We start from the raw sequence: 18,012 nt of genomic DNA, 5'->3' as shown, positions 1-18,012 counted from the left end.
GTAAATCTCGGTGTCCATTTTATTCTTTATTTTCGGGTTTTATTATCTCAAATTCCGCACGTGGGACCAACAAGTGGTATCAGAGCCTTGGTTTAAAATTTCTTAAAATTCTGAGTATGCTCTGTGGTTGCAGCCTAGACTGATCTTCCACATCAGAAAAGATTTTTCGAGATTTTTTATTTAAGGTGGGATTATTTTGTCCAGTCTATAAAATTGTTGTAGACATAATGGCGGGAAGGTACGAGATAACAAAGTTCAATGGAAGTAATTTTCTGTTGTGGAAAATAAAGATGCAAGCAATTTTAAGAAAAGAAAATTGTTTGGCGGCTATTGGAGATAGACCGGAGGAAATGGCGGACGATGTAAAGTGGAATGAGATGAGTGATAATGCTGTTGCCAATTTACACTTGGCTATAGCTGACGAAGTTTTGTCAAGTATCTCTGAGATAAAAACAGCCAAAGTTATCTGGGATACTCTGACAAAGATGTACGAGGTCAAGTCCCTACACAATATGATTTTCCTAAAGAGAAGGCTTTATACTCTTCGGATGGCGGAATCTTCATCGATGACCGACCATATCAACACACTAAATACTCTATTTGCCCTACTCACTTCCATGGGGCATAAAATAGGGGAAAATGAACGTGCGGAGCTTCTACTTCAAAGTCTACCAGATTCATACGATCAACTTATCATCAACATTACCAACAATATTCTTATGGGCTTTCTAAGATTCGACGATGTCTTAACTGCGGTTATCGGAGAAGAAAGCCGGCGCAAGAATAAGGAAGACAGGTTGGTAACTTCGAAGCAGGCAGAGGCTTTACCGATGATAAGAGGAAGATTTATGGACCGTGACTCCAGTGGGAGCCAAAGGAGAGGTAGATCAAAGTCCAGAAGTAAGAAGAAAAATATTTACTGCTTTAAATGTGGCGGTAAAGGGCACTTCAAGAGAGAGTGTACGAGTATCGAGAAAAGCTCTCAAGGAAATGTGGCTAGTACTTCAGGCAGTGGTGAAATATTATTCAGCGAAGCGACAACAGTTGCAGAAGGCAGGCACAAATTTTGTGACACATGGATTATGGATTCAGGAGCGACGTGGCATATGACGTCTCGGAGAGAATGGTTTGATCATTATGAACCAGTCTCAGGAGGATCTGTATTCATGGGAAATGATCATGCCTTGGAAATCGCTGGGGTCGGTACTATCAAAATTAAAATGTTTGATGGCACCATTCGCACCATACAGGAGGTACGACATGTGAAAGGACTGGCGAAAAATCTTTTGTCCTTGGGGCAATTGGATGACATCGGGTGCAAAACTCGGATCGAGAAAGGGATCATGAAAATTGTAAAAGGCGCGCTTGTGGTTATGAAGGCGGAAAAGGTTGCTTCAAATCTGTATGTACTTATGGGAGAAACACACAAAGAGGCGGAACTAGCTGTTGCATCAAGTGGTTCGGGAGAAGAATTGACAGTGTTATGGCATAGGAAGCTCGGGCATATGTCAGAACGGGGGTTGAAAATTCTCTCAGAACGGAAGCTGCTGCCGGGACTTACAAAAGTGTCACTACCCTTTTGTGAGCACTGTGTTACCAGTAAACAACACAGATTAAAGTTTGGCACTTCTACTGCCAGGAGCAAAAGCATATTGGAGCTGATTCATTCGGATGTTTGGCAAGCACCGGTTGTATCCCTAGGAGGAGCGAGATACTTTGTCTCGTTCATTGACGATTTCTCTAGGAGATGTTGGGTGTATCCAATCAAGAAGAAATCAGTTGTTTTCCAGATCTTCAAAGATTTCAAAGCGCGGGTTGAACTTGATTCTGAAAAGAAAATCAAGTGTCTGAGGACTGACAATGGAGGAGAATATACCAGTGATGAGTTTGATGCATTTTGTCAACATGAGGGCATCAAAAGACAGTTCACGACGGCTTACACACCTCAACAGAATGGAGTGGCGGAGCGGATGAACAGGACCTTGTTGGACAGAACAAGAGCTATGTTGCGGACTGCAGGTCTAGAAAAATCATTTTGGGCGGAAGCAGTCAAAACCGCTTGTTATATTATCAATCGTTCTCCTTCAGTGGCGATTGATCTGAAGACTCCGATGGAGATGTGGACCGGGAAGCCGACAGATTATTCTCATTTGCATACATTTGGAAGTCCGGTGTACGTTCTGTACAATGAGCAAGAAAGATCGAAGTTGGATTCGAAATCCAGAAAATGTATCTTCTTGGGTTATGCTGATGGAGTAAAGGGGTTTCGCTTGTGGGATCCTACTGTTCACAAGTTTGTCATCAGCAGGGATGTTATCTTCGAGGAAGATAAAGTAAAGGGAGACAAAGGCACACTGAATTCAGAAACTACTATATTTCAGGTGGAGAATAAGACAGACGAAGGTCAAGTTTCTTGTGAAGCAGTACCAGAGCACGAAGAACAAGAACATGTTGAGTCTGATATTTCCAATGTGAGGCAGTCAACTCGAGACAGAAGACCACCAGGTTGGCTTTCAGATTATGTCACTGAAAGCAACATTGCATATTGTCTATTATCAGAGGATGGTGAGCCATCGAGTTTCCACGAGGCTACTCAAAGCTCGGATGTATCCTTGTGGATGATAGCAATGCAAGAAGAGTTGGAGGCATTAGACAGGAATAAAACTTGGGATCTTGTTTCACTACCACGAGGAAGGAAAGCCATTGGAAACAGATGGGTCTATAAGATCAAGTGTGATGGCAATAACCAAGTGGAGCGGTATCGTGCTAGATTGGTGATAAAAGGGTATGCTCAGAAAGAAGGCATTGACTTCAATGAGATATTTTCTCCTGTGGTTCGGCTTACAACAGTCAGAGTAGTGTTGGCATTGTGTGGGATGTTTGACCTACATCTAGAACAGCTAGATGTGAAAACGGCGTTTCTTCATGGAGATCTTGAAGAAGAAATCTATATGCTCCAGCCAGAAGGTTTTGCGGAAAAAGACAAAGAGAACTTGGTTTGCAGGTTGAACAAATCTCTGTACGGTCTCAAACAGGCGCCGAGGTATTGGTACAAGAGATTTGATTCCTATATCATGAGCCTTGGATACAACATATTGATTGCAGACCCTTGTACGTATTTCAAGAGGTCCGATGATGATTATATCATTTTACTGTTGTATGTGGACGACATGTTGGTAGCAGGCCCCAACAAAGATCAGGTCCAAGGATTAAAGGCACAGTTGGCTAGGGAATTTGATATGAAGGACTTGGGACCAGCAAACAAGATTCTAGGGATGCAAGTTCACCGAGACAGAAGCAACAGAAAGATTTGGCTTTCCCAGAAAAATTATTTGAAGAAAGTCTTGCAACGCTTCAACATGCAAGATAGTAAGCCAATATCGACCCCTCTTCCTGTTAACTTCAAGTTATCCTCCGAGATGTGTCCTAGCAGTGAAGCAGAGAGGATGGAGATGTTTCGAGTACCATATGCATCAGCAGTGGGGAGTTTGATGTTCGCCATGATATGTACAAGACCGGACATTGCTCAAGCAGTGGGAGCAGTTAGTCGGTATATGGCGAATCCTGGACGAGAGCATTGGAGCACTGTCAAGAGGATCCTTAGATACATCAAGGGTACCTCGAATGCTGCATTATGTTATGGAGGATCAGATTTTACACTCAGGGGCTATGTCGATTCAGATTATGCAGGTGATCCTGATAAGAGGAAATCTACTACTGGTTATGTGTTTACGCTTGCAGGAGGAGCAGTAAGCTGGGTTTCAAAACTGCAGACAGTTGTGGCGTTATCTACAACAGAGGCAGAATACATGGCAGCTACTCAAGCTTGCAAGGAGGCAATATGGATTAAAAGGTTATTGGAGGAGATCGGGCACAAACAAAAGAATGTTCCTTTGTTTTGTGACAGTCAGAGTGCCTTGCACATCGCAAGGAATCCAGCCTTTCATTCCAGGACGAAACACATTGGAGTACAATTTCACTTTGTGCGGGAAGTAGTAGAAGAAGGAAGTGTGGATATGCAGAAGATTCATACAAAGGACAACATATCTGATTTTCTTACAAAGCCAGTGAACATTGAAAAGTTTGAGTGGTGTAGATCCTCAAGTGGCCTAGCGGAAACGTAAGCAGCAGGTAATGGCAAGATTGAAAGGATGTGTGGAGATGTGTTTGATTCTAAATCAAATCTCCAAGTGGGAGAAATGTCGACAAGAATTTTTAATATGTGGGGCTTGGCAGACTATTGAATAGTCAAAGGAAAAAAAATTAAAACGTGTATTAATTTGCAGCCGCAGAAGAATTTCAGATGAAATTGCGTGATGAAATTGCGAGGCAATTTCTTTGTTCACACGGTCCAGGGGCTCTATAAATAGAGCTCCTCCTTTCATTCTGAAATCATCCCTTCTTCGAGTTTTCTCTCATATAGCATTTGAGTGCTTAGTTCTATAATATTTGTGAGGTGTTTGTTCTCCTGTATTAAGAGAGTTGTGTTCTCTTTGGAAACACAGTGAGTGAGTTGTACACCACAAAATATTATAGTGGAAATTCTTTTCATCTTGCCCGTGGTTTTTACCCTAATAATTTTTAGGGGTTTTCCACGTAAATCTCGGTGTCCATTTTATTCTTTATTTTCGGGTTTTATTATCTCAAATTCCGCACGTGGGACCAACAATGTGCATATAGTTGGTCTGGTTTGGGTTTTTTTAATCTTTAGTCTCTCAAACCGGATTTTAAAGAGAAGATTGCGTCATTACTGTATCATGGCCGTTAGTCTTTTGGTGAGATCATATTATATGAATGTGCTAGACCATTGTGGATTTAGTTAAACTTTCCTGTTTCCTCCCTAATTCCACCGAGAACTTTGCGGGAAATGGCGGTGAAAATTCATGGTTGATTGCTATTAGGTAATGGCTGATTGATTCAACTATAATCAAGGTATGTTGTTTTATGATCATCGACAACGGTGAAAATGAATATCGCGGTGACACTTTTCATCCCCATCGGCTACTCTTTAGTATAAATGAACATACCTTAATTCTAGTCTTAATTGTATTAGAGCATCACTCAAGCATTATCTAATAGTAGAAAATACCTTAATTGTAGTTGAATATCAATCAATCGTTACCTAATAGTAAGCACTTTGCATCTGCCATTCGGTTAATAACACGCTACTCTAATTTTAGAGTATTAAACCGGTTGAGTTCGACCTACGAGGAGGATATTATTATGAGATCGATCCAAAACAGTGTAGGTCATGTTGAGGTAATACCTCCAAGGCCTAGGTGGGCATCGGGTCAGGCCTCTAGGTGAATTATCGATCTTCCGGAAAATGGTGGTGATTATCATTCCTGTGGCAAAAACTCCCCCCAAATTTGGAAATGAGGATGACTGGTTGGAGTCTATATTTGAGTTTTCTCGTTGAAATAATACTTTCATTTATCGCATCTCTGAAGGATAGTTTAGGGCCGTTCGAGGATCTTTTCTCTTTTGCCACCACTTATTGATATCCACCAGATTCTTGGTTACTCCGGGTGTCCCCTCGAGCTCTCGAAAGTAATCTAGTGAAAATTATGTTTGTCTCCGTTTGTAGGAATTGAGTTCCCAAATTCTGCAAAGAATCTAGAAATACTCAAAATGTTGTGCTGCTAAACGCAGTCTGGCCAATAGACGGAACTATCAAACGGTCTAAATGGCTCAAGATTCTATAACTCGGTCGATGAATGGACATGCTCACAATACTTCCACTTTGTGCTATTCTTTGCAAGACTTTCACCACCATGTAGGCTCTGATGAATGGACATTATCACAAACCTGCGCGTTATTTTAGTAATTCCACCTACTTGTAGTTCATTTTTGACGCATGATTTGAGATTGAATTGAAGAAATCAATCGAGAAATTTGGTTGTACATAATGGAATCTGTTCTTCAAAGCAATATTCTATCTTACAGGATGTTACATTATTCATATAACGTGGAGATAAAAGATCACAACATCTTACCATCTCGATTGTCAAGTCTTGTGGGATCTGCTAATCACCAAAGATTTGCTCATATAGTATCGTCTCCTCCCACTCATCCCAGCTGCTATTGTATTGAAACTCCGGACTCCCCTGGTAGTGAAAATCTTCACCATCATCTTCAAAATCAAAATCACCATACTCAAACCTTTGGTTTTCACTGTAATCCTGCTCCATATCATCATTGCTACGGCTAGAAATACCATCCTTCTGTTCTTGATACGAGCTGTCTTCTTGATACCATCCATCCAAATAGGCTTCACCTCCTCCCCAACAGACACCAAAGTAAGATTCATATTCTCCAAACCAATTCCCACTGCCAATTTCAGCATTTCCCATACTTTTAAAATCTTGGTCTGTCGATCTGTCAGCATACAATGATCTTGAAGAGTAATCCTCAGTTTCTTCAAAGTTGGAACCATAACCATCATATACTTCTTGAGATGGTAAAAGTTGCTCTCCATAGCGAATGGAGTCATACTCAGTGTCATACCAAGTGAGGTAATAAGCGAAATCTAGCTCACTGTTCGGTACAAGGCCTAATTCTTGCATTATAGATTGAAGTAACAAAACCTTAAACCTTCCTGATCTTAACTATATCTGCAACAAACTTCCGAGGACACTGCTTCTTATTCTGAAAAGCTTGGCAATGATATCTGCATAGACTAAATGAAATACAACTTCGTAAGAATTCTAATTGTTTTTGGATACATATCCTCTCTCCCGTTTTAGCACTGCATTGGGAAAAGATGAGTAGATTAAATTTTATCTATCCCGGAGTTGAATATCTACAAGAGAGAAAAGGTAGAAAGATGTTTGAAAAAGGAGAAGAACAAGTGGATATGTGTCTTCTTCCCATAAAGTTTCATTGCCTGAAGCATCTTATGCCTTTGGGATAAGAAAGCTTCATTGATTCTCAGTACCATGCCTCCGCAAGTCGATCACCTCCAGGAGCCAATTTTATTCATGATTATAGTGTTATGAATTTAGTTGGTACTCTGTTAAACTGAACTCAATTTGAAATTTCTTTACTTAAAAAAATGTTATAAAACTTGAGAATCTTCATCTGATAGAAGTAGTTATTCTTTTTAACTTGATGTTCTTGTCAACTATGAACTTGAAATAAAATAGAATGGTTTTTCTCACAAATATAATTTCTAACATAAATACAAAATAAAAAATTCGTATATCATATTTATAAGAATCTGGAACTCATATTTTTCAGGGAAGAGAGTATTATATAATTATAAAAAAATGAATTTGAACATGTATGGTAAAATCATTTTCCGGTTCGGTGATTGTATGATTCAAACTTTACCACGGTCGGGTCCAATTGGCCCCTTCGAATGGGAGAATTCTTGCTAAAAAATTAAACGACCTCCAGCATAAGTCATAACACAAATATGCACAATGTTTCAAGAAATAATTTTCAAACTACCGTAAATAAAATCTAAACGCTCCCTAAAGTTTTGATAATATAAATAGTACCTTCAGAGGTAGGTAGGTCTCGGATCGGGTTCTCGGGGTTCGGGTTTTACATGTCATGTTCGGGTCGGGGTCAGTCAGCATTCTGGATACCCGTGCCCGATTGAGTTCGGGTACCCTATATATTGGGCTTTTTTTGTTTTGTAAGTTTTCTTTAATTTTTTGTGATATTAGTTTTAAAAAAAATAAGGGTACCCTAAATAGTTGATTTTGGTCCAATTTCAGTCTGAAGACACTCTTCACTCGTATGAGACTTTCCAGTCTTCCTTGGCGGCCGGCGATTTGCCGGGACACACTGTGTCACCGACCTTCGATATCGATTGGTTGTCACACACGGGTGCAAGCTTCAACCCTTGTCTTCCCTTAAGTTTTATCAAAGCTTCTTCAACTTGGAGTCTGATGATTTTACGGAGGGTCCATTCCAGCTATATTAGGTCAATTTTCAAGGTACATCTCAACAACCTATTTTCACTTTTTCGTTGAAAATATTTTAGTTTATTTTTATGATCTTTGATGTAACAAATAGTACAACCATGGTTTGCGAACTGGAATTTTCGAAGCAAGCAAGCTTGTCCGACTTGAATCACTGTGAAGTAGACCACATCATTTTGTTATTTTTTCTGGTAAAAAATCAGATTATTTGAAGGAGTACTCTGAATTTTGTTCTTTATTTATTTTAAATATTTTTAAAACAATTTTACATTGGAGAATAATGTGTGATGTATGCTTATTGTTCTTATCATCATTATGTTGATATAGCGAACATGATAATATCAGTAAATTATTGTTTTGATTGTTATTGAAGTATACTCCGATCGGAAGCCTCTTAGTCAAACATGTGATGAAAAAAGAAAAAGTCTTGATTAAGTGTTTATTTGATCTATCAGGGCTAGAGAAAAAGAGAGTTTTGTTAATGTCCCGGTGGACTAAATGATCTATACTAGAGCTTGACGATATTTTAGAATAAATACCAAGAAATATAACATTTTTTCCCGTTTATTCTGCAGGATATCTTTGTCTTTGCAGGTCATGTAAAAATATTCACTTCACCGAATCTCCACCAATCATTTGAATGAATCAGACAAGTAAATTGTCTGCTGCCGCAAACAGTTTCAACCGCCAAGCCATTCAAGCCCTCCTCCAAAACAATGACAATCCCATTAACTTCACACTCTACGCCCACCTCATCCAACGTTGTACAGACCGCTTCATGCTTTGCCAAGCTAAGCAGCTGCAAGCCCGCCTCGTTCTCTTGTCTGCCACCGCCGACAACTTCCTCGCTTCTAAATTCATCGCATTCTACTCTAAAACAAATAACCTCTCGCGTGCCCGTCGAGTGTTCGACCTTATTCCTTCAAAAAACACGTTCGCGTTTAACGCCCTCCTCATCGCATACTGCGCACACAATCATCATGTTGAAACATTGACACAGTTTTTCTCACTTTTGTCAGAGAAAAATGTTTGTCGAGGTCTGGCCCATGTCGAACCTGATGCCTTTACAATGAGTTGTGTGCTGAAGGCGATGTCGGAAGTGGTAGCGGAAGAACCCCTTTTGGCTAGGATGATTCACTGTTATGTCATGAAGAAAGGGTTTTGCTCGGATTTTTTTGTAGGTAATGGGTTGATGACTTATTATTCTAAATCTGATGATCTGTTGTCAGCAAAGGGATTGTTTGATGAAATGCCAGAGAAGGATTTAGTGTCTTGGAATGCAATGATTTCAGGATACTCTCGAGGTGGGTTTTACAAGGAATGCAAGGATTTGTATAAAGTAATGTTGGATTCGGAAGAGTTGAGGCCCGATGCTATTACAGTTATTAGCACTTTGCATGCCTGTGCGCAGTCTAATGATCTCATTTTTGGGATGGAAGTGCATCAATATGTGATTGATAATCGGATCGAAATGGATCTCTCAATTTGTAATGCAATTATAGCAGTGTATGCTAAATGTGGTAGCTTGGACTACGCTAAGGAACTTTTTGGGGAGATGAGTGAAAAGGATGAAATAAGTTATTCCACTATTATATCTGGGTATATGGTTCATGGTCATGTCAACGAAGCTATGATGATTTTTATGAAAATTAGGAACCCAGCTCTGAGTACTTGGAATGCTGTAATTTCTGGTCAAGTTCAGAACAATAAATATGACGAGGTTATAGACCTATTTCGTCAAATGCAAGTTCTCGGTTGTAAACCTAACTGTGTGACAGTTTCGAGTTTACTTCCAGCTATCCCTTGTGTCTCGCACCTGAAAGGAGGAAAAGAGATACATGCTTATGCTATCAAAATCAGTTGTGATGATAACATATATGTGGTAACTGCCCTCATCGATACATATGCCAAACTGGGTTTTCTCTGTGGAGCACAAAGGGTATTTGATCTTAGTAAAATTAGGAGTGTTATTGTTTGGACATCGATAATCTCTGCATATGCAACCCATGGAGATGCTAACTTGTCACTTAGTCTATTTGATAAGATGTTGATGGGCAAGACAAAACCAGACGAAGTCACATTTACTGCTGTATTGGCAGCTTGTGCTCGTGGTGGGCTACTTGATAAAGCTCAGGAAATATTTGATTCATTGCTGCCAAAATATGGGATTCAACCTTTGGTTAACCATTATGCTTGTATGGTTGTATGTATGAGCCGAGCAGGGAGGCTCTCTCAAGCATTAAAATTTGTCGAGAAGATGCCGATTGAACCTAGTGCCAAGGTATATGGTGCACTGTTTAGTGGTGCTTCAGAATTTGGAGATGTTGAACTTGGAAAGTTTGTGTATGATCATTTAATTGAACTGGAGCCTGATAATCCGAGTAATTACATTATCATGGCAAATTTGTATTCAGAAGCTGGTAGGTGGGAAGAGGCTGAGAAGGTCAGAGAGACTTTGAATAACTTGGGGTTGAAAAAAGTTGCTGGTAGTAGCCGGGTGTAATATATGATGCTTTACAAACTCTCGTTTGAAAATGACTCACTTGGAACCAACTCCTCGCAGTCCTCCATTAATGTCCACTAGAATCCTCAAACACACACTCTCTCATAATCAATTCCTCCAACGGTATGTTGTTGTATTGTACGTCAGATTTCGTTTTTATTCTTTTTCTAAGTCTTTTTTAACTATTGAAAGATATGCTCGAGGGGACTAATTTTTTTATTTTTTGCTGCAGGTGTTTAAATTGAGCTAAGGAGAAGCCAGGTTGTAATGGCGGAGGATTTCGAGGTGCTGTGGAGCTTTTTCCCGAGAATTCGAATCTGGTTTTTGCATTTTCTGTCATGCTTCCCGGAAACTTCGGCTTCGTTATATGAAAGGAAAAGGCTTTTTCATTATAAAATTATTTTAGATTTTTGTTTCTCTCGCTGTCTGGTTTTTGCTGGAAAGTTTGAATGGAAAATGGAGAGAGCTCGAGACAGGAAGTCCAAAAGTACTTCTGGCATAGATGGTATTGTTTCATTCCTTTGATATTATTCGTTTGAATTTTCCGATCCTTTCGCTACCCACTATGTGATTCATAAGTTTTGCTTTTGGGTCTTTATCTAAAGTTTTAGCTTTCGTGTACGATTTAGGAGGAGGACGAAGTTGAACAGTTTCTCCTTCTTTGTTCTGTTTCGCTCGAAGAAAAACTTGAACAAAAAAACGAAAATTTTACTCTCAGTATCATGATGAAATCAGATGTTGAACATATTTCTTGCCTCGATGAGGCGTGAATTTAGCGTATGAGATTGGGCTGAAAATTTGTTTTGTCCGTGCTGTGTCTAAAACATATTTGGTCTGCGAGAGTTTTGTAGTGGGATTGTCACTCTCGTTTTATCAGCATATTTTGTTCCCCCATGGAATTCTTTACTAAAAAATAAGTTATAATTGTTGTGCTATGTCTTTCCTCCAGGGAAACTGTACTAAATATATCGATTGAAGAAAAAAAATAATTGTATCAGGAATTGGTATCTGAACATACAAAAGTCCAACTGAGCAGCTAGAATGTTTATGAGGATCTGGAAGCATCACATGTTGTTAATCAGCGTCGTTCATCAAGTTGGAGTACAAGCTCAACCCTTGTGAAACCTGAGAAGGTACTCAGCCAGCAGACGTTTCTGGATGCAAAACATCTTTCTGCTGACCTATTAACTATCTAGATTCTTCATTAGGCAAATTGGAGAAACCAAGGGTGGCGAAGATTGTTAACTTATCTGCAAAACAACCCATGTTTCAGACCGCGTTGGTAGATGAAATCCGTGCAATCCTGAAATCTGATGTAACAAAGACTGCAGAAAACGGAAGGTTAAATTTACATTGGAGACATTCTAAGCTGCTTCCAGAGCTAGAATCCTCGTTTGTGGATAAAGACTCTGCTGCCTGTAACCAAGAGGAAACCCTTTTCCAGGTTGGATCTTCACTTTTCGAACAGTATTCATTCTACTTAATTCGTGATTGGAAAATTGTACGAGCAATGTCAGCTTGTGTGGCTTGTCTCTGTCGTTCTCTCATCCTCCCGAATTTTGATTGGTGTTGTCCTCTTGAAATTCTTATTTCTTTCTTAATCGCCTTTCGACTAATACGTAGGCGATATAAGTTTTCATTGGATATAAATATAATCTTGTTGATGTGATAGGCAATGAAATTGAAGGGAGACAGAATCACAAAATTTGAACTTTATTTATATCAAGTTAATAATAAGCTATTTTTTACTCTGACATTCTAAAACAGAAATTGGCGTGTTCAGATTCAATATTTTTCAAAGGAATCCATATTTAGATCAATGTAAATTGTCGTTCAAATGAATTTTTTTTTATGAATATTTTCTAATATTCAATAACTAAGGAATGAATTTTAAACTTGACTTATGTTTGATGTGTTTGAAACTTACAACAATCACTACTAAAATCACATGACTTGATAATTCATTTTAAATTTGTCCATAATATCAAATCAATAAATCCAAGCACTACTTGAATGTGGAGTTTGTATCATTTAATAACTTTTTTTTAAAAAAAAATAAAATTTGCAATTGGGGACGCATCTGATAAATTGTAAACCACGACCACAGTGATAGTTGAACTCACGACTTTTCGATCCGAAATTAGACGCGTTAATACACTGCGCTCTGCGGTATTGTAGAAATATTGTATTTAATATAATGTAATTAATAGTTTAGTCACATTTTCTCTGAAGCGGGACGTTTTTGTCGAGCTTCAAATTTAAGCGCGTTTAAGCTAAGTGGAGCTTCAACGAGATTTTTAGAACACTGATTATGCATCTCAAGTTTCTAATCTTGAATTTGAAAATTATTGATGAAATCGAAATACTTATATAAAATTTCTAAATCCAATCATATCAACTCTAGTTTAATTATTTGGAAAACAAAGATTTGTCAACGTTGTTTGATTACCTTTTAGGACCCAATGGTCTAAAAACGAAATATTAAAATATAAATTTGAGTAAAGTTTGTATTAATTTTTTCTTGTCAGATACAAAGATTCTACAGGAAAAGACATAATTGCCTCTCCTCTCAGTTTTTGGCTATATGTCGTTGAAAGTGGAAAACGATTAAAACCCCGAAGCGTCAACCTGTTTTCAGGTTTTCGTTCTTGATCATGGGTGGCCTCAACGAAGAACGTACGCGATTGATTATCTTTTACGCTTATAATTTTTTTTGGGCTCCTTATTTTTATTGCCTGATTGTCAATATATTGATTTTCTTAATGCTGTCCTGCTGGGAAGTATGTTTTTTTTTTTGTCTTCAAGGATTTTTTTTTAATCAATCGTCGATGTATATTGATAGGAGTTTTTATGGGATGCTGGGTTTCTCGGTGATAAACGAACAGATCCATCTAAGATTTGGTCTTGTGTTGAGACTTATTCGTGAATTGATGTTTCTCTTAATCCCGAATGCTCTGCAGCCGAATTTTTGCGCAGGTGTCTTGATTATAATCTGATTGTGGTAATTGATAACAGGTGAGAAGGATCTGGAAATGGGCTTAATTCTTGAACCCCAAACGCCTTCGCCTTCCCCACGTTCCCCGGCGATAGTAGTGTCAAACTCCAGCAAATATTTCACGGCGTCGAACTCCGGCAAAGCGCTGGCAGTCTCAAACTCGGGCAAATCTTTGATTGTTTCCAATTCCGGTAAAGCATTGGTTCTTTCAAATTCGGGCAAAAGAATTGACCAATCTGGCAAAAAGAAGTATGTGAAACAAGTCACGGGTCGACACAATGACACAGAGCTCCATCTGGCAGCACAGAAGGGTGACATTGTGGCGGTGAGGGAGATATTAGGCGAGATCAATGAGCAGATGCTTAAGACGTTGAGTGCAGCTGAGTTTGATGCTGAGGTTGCAGAGATTAGGGCTGCTGTTGTTAACGAGGTTAATGAATTGGGGGAAACCGCGCTTTTCAAAGCTGCAGAAAAGGGTTCCATTGATGTGGTGAAAGAATTGCTGCCTTATTCTACTAAAGAAGGAATCAGGATCAAGAATAAGTCGGGTTTTGATACATTGCATGTTGCAGCGAATCAAGGCCATCATGGTGGTTGAATATAAGAATACATGTCTATTAGCTTTTATATTATGTTTTTTTTTAAAAAAAATCGTATACGTCTTTTCCTTTTGGTTAACATGCTTTTTTTTTGTTGTAAAATCAAGGATGACTTAGAGGATCAAATTTAAAGCTTTACATTCGAAAATAATCTAATGCTGCATTTTTGTCTCTATATGTATACAGAAATTGTTCGGATACTGCTGGACCATGATGTAGAGTTAAGCAAAACAGTTGGTCAATCTAATGCAACTCCTCTCATATCTGCTGCTACAAAAGGGCATCTAGCAGTGGTCCAAGAATTGCTTTTAAAGGATCCTAGCTTGCTGGAGATATCGAGATCTAATGGCAAAAATGCATTACACTTTGCCGCCCGACAGGGACATGTAGATATTGTTCAAACTTTACTTGAGAAGGACCCTCAATTGGCTAGAAGAACCGACAAGAAAGGCCAGACTGCCCTGCACATGGCTGTTAAAGGCGTTAACTGTGCAGTCGTGAAGTTGCTTCTGCATGCAGATGCGGCCATTGTGATGCTCCCAGATAAGTCCGGTAACACAGCACTGCATATAGCCACTCGGAAAAAACGAGCTGAGGTTAGTTATCATTCCAAGATTGAATATGCACACTCTTGTCATTTGTTGTCAGGCCTTTCGATTTATAGGTGTTGTTTGAACCAAGATATTATTCTGAGTTTACAGTATTGTTGATGCTGTGTAATTGTAGATTGTGAATGAGCTCTTAATGCTCCGTGACACAAATGTAAATGCCTTGACAAGAGACCACAAAACAGCTCTTGACATAGCCGAAGGGCTCCCTCTATCAGAGGAAACGGTGGTAATAAAAGAGTGCTTGACTCAGTACGGTGCAGTCAGAGCCAATGAACTGAATCAACCACGTGATGAGCTTCGTGAAACCGTCTCAGAAATCAAGAAAGACGTCCATACTCAGCTTGAACAAGCCCGTAAAACAAACAAAAACGTGAATGGTATAGCAAAGGAACTTAGGAAGCTCCATAGAGAAGGAATCAACAATGCTACAAATTCGGTCACCGTTGTGGCTGTTCTCTTTGCCACTGTGGCCTTTGCTGCCATTTTCTCCGTTCCAGGAGGAGATAACGATAATGGCGCGGCAGTGACAGTAAGCAACCCATCGTTCAAAGTCTTCTTTATTTCTAATGCAATTGCCCTTTTTACGTCATTGGCTGTTGTTGTTGTACAAATTACTGTGGTTAGAGGAGAAATAAAATCCGAGAGACGGGTTGTTGGGGTGATAAATAAGTTGATGTGGTTGGCCTCGGTCTGCACGACAGTGGCTTTCATTGCTTCATCTTATATAGTTGTGGGTAGGCATAATAGGTGGGCTGCGATTCTTGTTACCATCACAGGGGGCGTTACGATGGCAGGGGTTCTAAGTGCTATGACTTATTATGTGTTGAAATCAAGAAGAATAAGACGAGTGAGGAAGAAGGAGAAGTATTCGAGGAGTGGAACTAATTCATGGCGACACTCAGATACCGATACAGAAGTCAACCCGATATATGCTATTTGATGCTATGCATGGTTTTGCAATGGATAATTGTGTTCAGACGACATCAAGGAAGGTTTAAAATGATTTAAATGGAACTCATATGAGTTGACACCGGTTGGTTCTCCAAGACTCGGATTACACGAGGTTCGCTTCTATATAAAAGAAAGCGCCTAGAGCAATGTATTTATTTATTTACTTCGTAGGTTTTGTACAGATGTATAAACCTGGAAGATGTTCTTGGAATTGATCCATTTTGGGTCAAGAATCGAGACCATTCACAATTTATATCAAGGTTTGAACTTGAACGTCTTCAAGAGATATATGAACCTTTTTGTCCCATCGTTCCGTATCATAATTTTCCTCAAAAATTACTTTGTGCAATTTGTCTTGATGTTTTGTCGTTGTAGCATTGGCTTACTTGAATCCGTGAATTGTGAAAGATTCTGAACTCTTGTTGATTCGAGCTACATGTACCTCTTCAAGAAGTATGATTTTTTAAAATTAATCAGCATTTTTATATCTTTGAGTTTGTGCAATAACTAGTAAACCATAATGCGGTCCAAAAAAAAAAAAAACATTTGATTGAAAACAACCATTGGATTCTGAATTATTAAGAAAAATTATCGAACAAAAAAGATTAAATACTGCAAATCCCAGAATCCCTCGTAAGGTTTCTTGAATCCTTGGCCTTTTGAGACCTCTTGCAATGTTCAATAGCTGCCTCAATTGAACTTTCAACTTCGTTGACACTGCTACTCCTCCCAAACAACTGGAACTCGTGAAACCCATTCGAATTCAAAGACGATGAAGACGAACAAGTGGAGGAAGAATTTGATGAAGATAAGGACCAACACTTGGCCGAAGAATTACGCCGTTTAATTACCCCGGAAAACGATTTCCTATTCACATGATACTCGTTAGTCACTTCCTTATCCAAGTTCTTGATTATATTAGCTATTGTTGGATATGAAGCTCTTACATCCTGTACTCCAACCGACTTTTTCTTGGAAATTTTGAGGTACTGGTTCGAAGTCTCATCAACTTTTGACAGATTATCAGCTTCTTCAGCAGAAGATTGATCGTCGGAGCAAGCAGATTTAGAGAACAAAGATTTCAAATAAGTTGTCGAAGCTTTGAGCTTCTGCCCAAGAACGGAATAACGCTTAATCAGCTTAAATTTCTTGGACCGTGAATTTTTTCTCGAGTGATTGCCATTAATGAAACTGCTCAACTCAGCAGACCATTCAAAGAAATAATCATCAGGGTCCAATTCACAGCTTACCCTGCAAGATTCCGATGGAGAAATGTTGCAAGAGCCTAGAGGGGTGTTTGAGTTTGTACAAGGTGCCGTGGAGCAAGCAGGCAGGAATGGCATCGTGTAGTAAAAGTCGTCTTCACCAAAATCTTCACCGGTATGGAGGAGGTTTTGGACCATCTGCAGCCGCGGGGGGAGGTGGAGAGGGAGGAGCTTGCCTTTGTAGAAGAGCTCATCAGCTGGAAAAATGGCTGATTCATTCTCGCAGCAGGACGAAGACATTTGGAACTCGAATTCTCTGCTGTGTAGAGACGATTTTGCGGAGCAATGCGGCATAGAATTGAGTTCCATGTCGATGTAATCTTCATCTGTTGCAAAATTCTTGGCCATTTAATTTCATGAAAGTGAAATGAATGGATGGATTCTAATACTATGTGCTGTGTTTTTCAGAGTAGCGATGATGATAATAAGCTTAGCGACAAATTATGGGGGAGAATGGGCACAGCATCCTCTGGTGGATACTACACAAAGTCAGAAGAAAAGCTTCGAAACTTTAAGTAGAAATATATACTTTTGTGTTACTTTGAGAGGATAAATATGTACTTTTAATTTAGCAATTAACTTTTGTTACTTTTGATTTATTGCTTCTCATCTGTCCACTTTCTTGTTTACCAATAAGATCATATTTATCTATTGAATGTATAATTTGGATATTCTTCACCATATATGATATATGAGTTACACACAATATTCATCTGTTGTATATATAATTTGGATATTTTCATCACATTTGATATATGAGTTGCACCATACGCGGAGTTGGACAGGATGAATCAACGTCTTATCAAAAGGGTAACTTTTGGAATGGATACATTTGCAAAAAATAGGGTACCAAAGACATAAGGCAACACCTTTATTGTTGTAAAAAATGGCAAATTCCTTAAATAAGCTAGATTTATCGTTTACCGTCTGGGAAAATTATAATCATTCAAAATTCGTTTTTTTTTTTTTTGCATATAACGGAAAATAGTTTTAATTATTACATCAACATTCATTGGATTTTCAAATTTTAGATTGGTCCTTTCCAAACTGTTAATTTGGTTTTCATATTAAACCATTTACAACAATGTTTTTATCCTATGGTTACGTGTGAGTTCACTCAATATAATTAAATTTGAATTATGGTCCCATTCTTTTTG

At 38.8% G+C, this 18,012-nt stretch overlaps 3 protein-coding genes across 7 annotated transcripts; 2 read left to right on the top strand and 1 right to left on the bottom strand.

Moving 5' to 3' along the window:
* Positions 1-7,724: 7,724 nt before the first annotated feature.
* LOC140817820 (pentatricopeptide repeat-containing protein At2g37310) lies at positions 7,725-13,078 on the top strand. Of its 5 annotated transcripts, none has more exons than XM_073177615.1 (5): positions 7,727-7,946; positions 8,507-10,557; positions 10,667-10,939; positions 11,384-11,878; positions 12,963-13,078. In XM_073177615.1, exon 2 carries the CDS (start codon positions 8,572-8,574, stop codon positions 10,432-10,434), a length of 1,863 nt encoding a protein of 620 aa, XP_073033716.1. In that variant the 5' UTR covers positions 7,727-7,946; positions 8,507-8,571; the 3' UTR covers positions 10,435-10,557; positions 10,667-10,939; positions 11,384-11,878; positions 12,963-13,078. The 5 variants fall into 5 exon arrangements, with proteins under 5 accessions (XP_073033718.1, XP_073033716.1, XP_073033721.1 ...); XM_073177620.1 differs by lacking the exon at positions 12,963-13,078 and having other exon boundaries at positions 10,667-10,754; positions 10,841-10,939; positions 11,384-12,051; XM_073177625.1 differs by lacking the exons at positions 11,384-11,878; positions 12,963-13,078 and adding an exon at positions 11,064-11,372 and having other exon boundaries at positions 10,667-10,754; positions 10,841-10,939.
* LOC140817836 (ankyrin repeat-containing protein ITN1-like) lies at positions 12,971-15,876 on the top strand. The gene is made up of 4 exons (XM_073177629.1): positions 12,971-13,110; positions 13,450-14,019; positions 14,215-14,624; positions 14,755-15,876. The coding sequence occupies exons 1-4, from the start codon at positions 13,089-13,091 to the stop codon at positions 15,577-15,579; spliced, it is 1,827 nt and encodes a 608-aa protein (XP_073033730.1). The 5' UTR covers positions 12,971-13,088; the 3' UTR covers positions 15,580-15,876.
* Positions 15,877-16,128: 252 nt separating this feature from the next.
* Positions 16,129-17,460, bottom strand: LOC140824457 (probable membrane-associated kinase regulator 4). Its single transcript, XM_073186044.1, has one exon. It carries the CDS (start codon positions 17,201-17,203, stop codon positions 16,196-16,198), a length of 1,008 nt encoding a protein of 335 aa, XP_073042145.1. The 5' UTR covers positions 17,204-17,460; the 3' UTR covers positions 16,129-16,195.
* Positions 17,461-18,012: the final 552 nt, after the last annotated feature.

Source organism: Primulina eburnea, chromosome 2, assembly GCF_022965805.1.
Source record: "Primulina eburnea isolate SZY01 chromosome 2, ASM2296580v1, whole genome shotgun sequence".
Classification (NCBI taxonomy): Eukaryota; Viridiplantae; Streptophyta; class Magnoliopsida; order Lamiales; family Gesneriaceae; genus Primulina; species Primulina eburnea.
Note: the sequence above shows the minus strand (reverse complement) of the source record. Positions and strands in the feature narration are given on the sequence as shown.

Coding starts and splice junctions, on each gene's coding strand:
- LOC140817820 (XM_073177615.1), top strand. CDS start 8,572: ATGAATCAGACAAGTAAATTGTCTGCTGCCGCAAACAGTTTCAACCGC.
- LOC140817836 (XM_073177629.1), top strand. CDS start 13,089: ATGGGTGGCCTCAACGAAGAAC. Junction 14,020..14,214: donor AGCGAATCAAGGCCATCATG/GTGGTTGAATAT, acceptor ATATGTATACAG/AAATTGTTCGGATACTGCTG. Junction 14,625..14,754: donor CTCGGAAAAAACGAGCTGAG/GTTAGTTATCAT, acceptor GTGTAATTGTAG/ATTGTGAATGAGCTCTTAAT.
- LOC140824457 (XM_073186044.1), bottom strand. CDS start 17,203: ATGGCCAAGAATTTTGCAACAGATGAAGATTACATCGACATGGAACTC.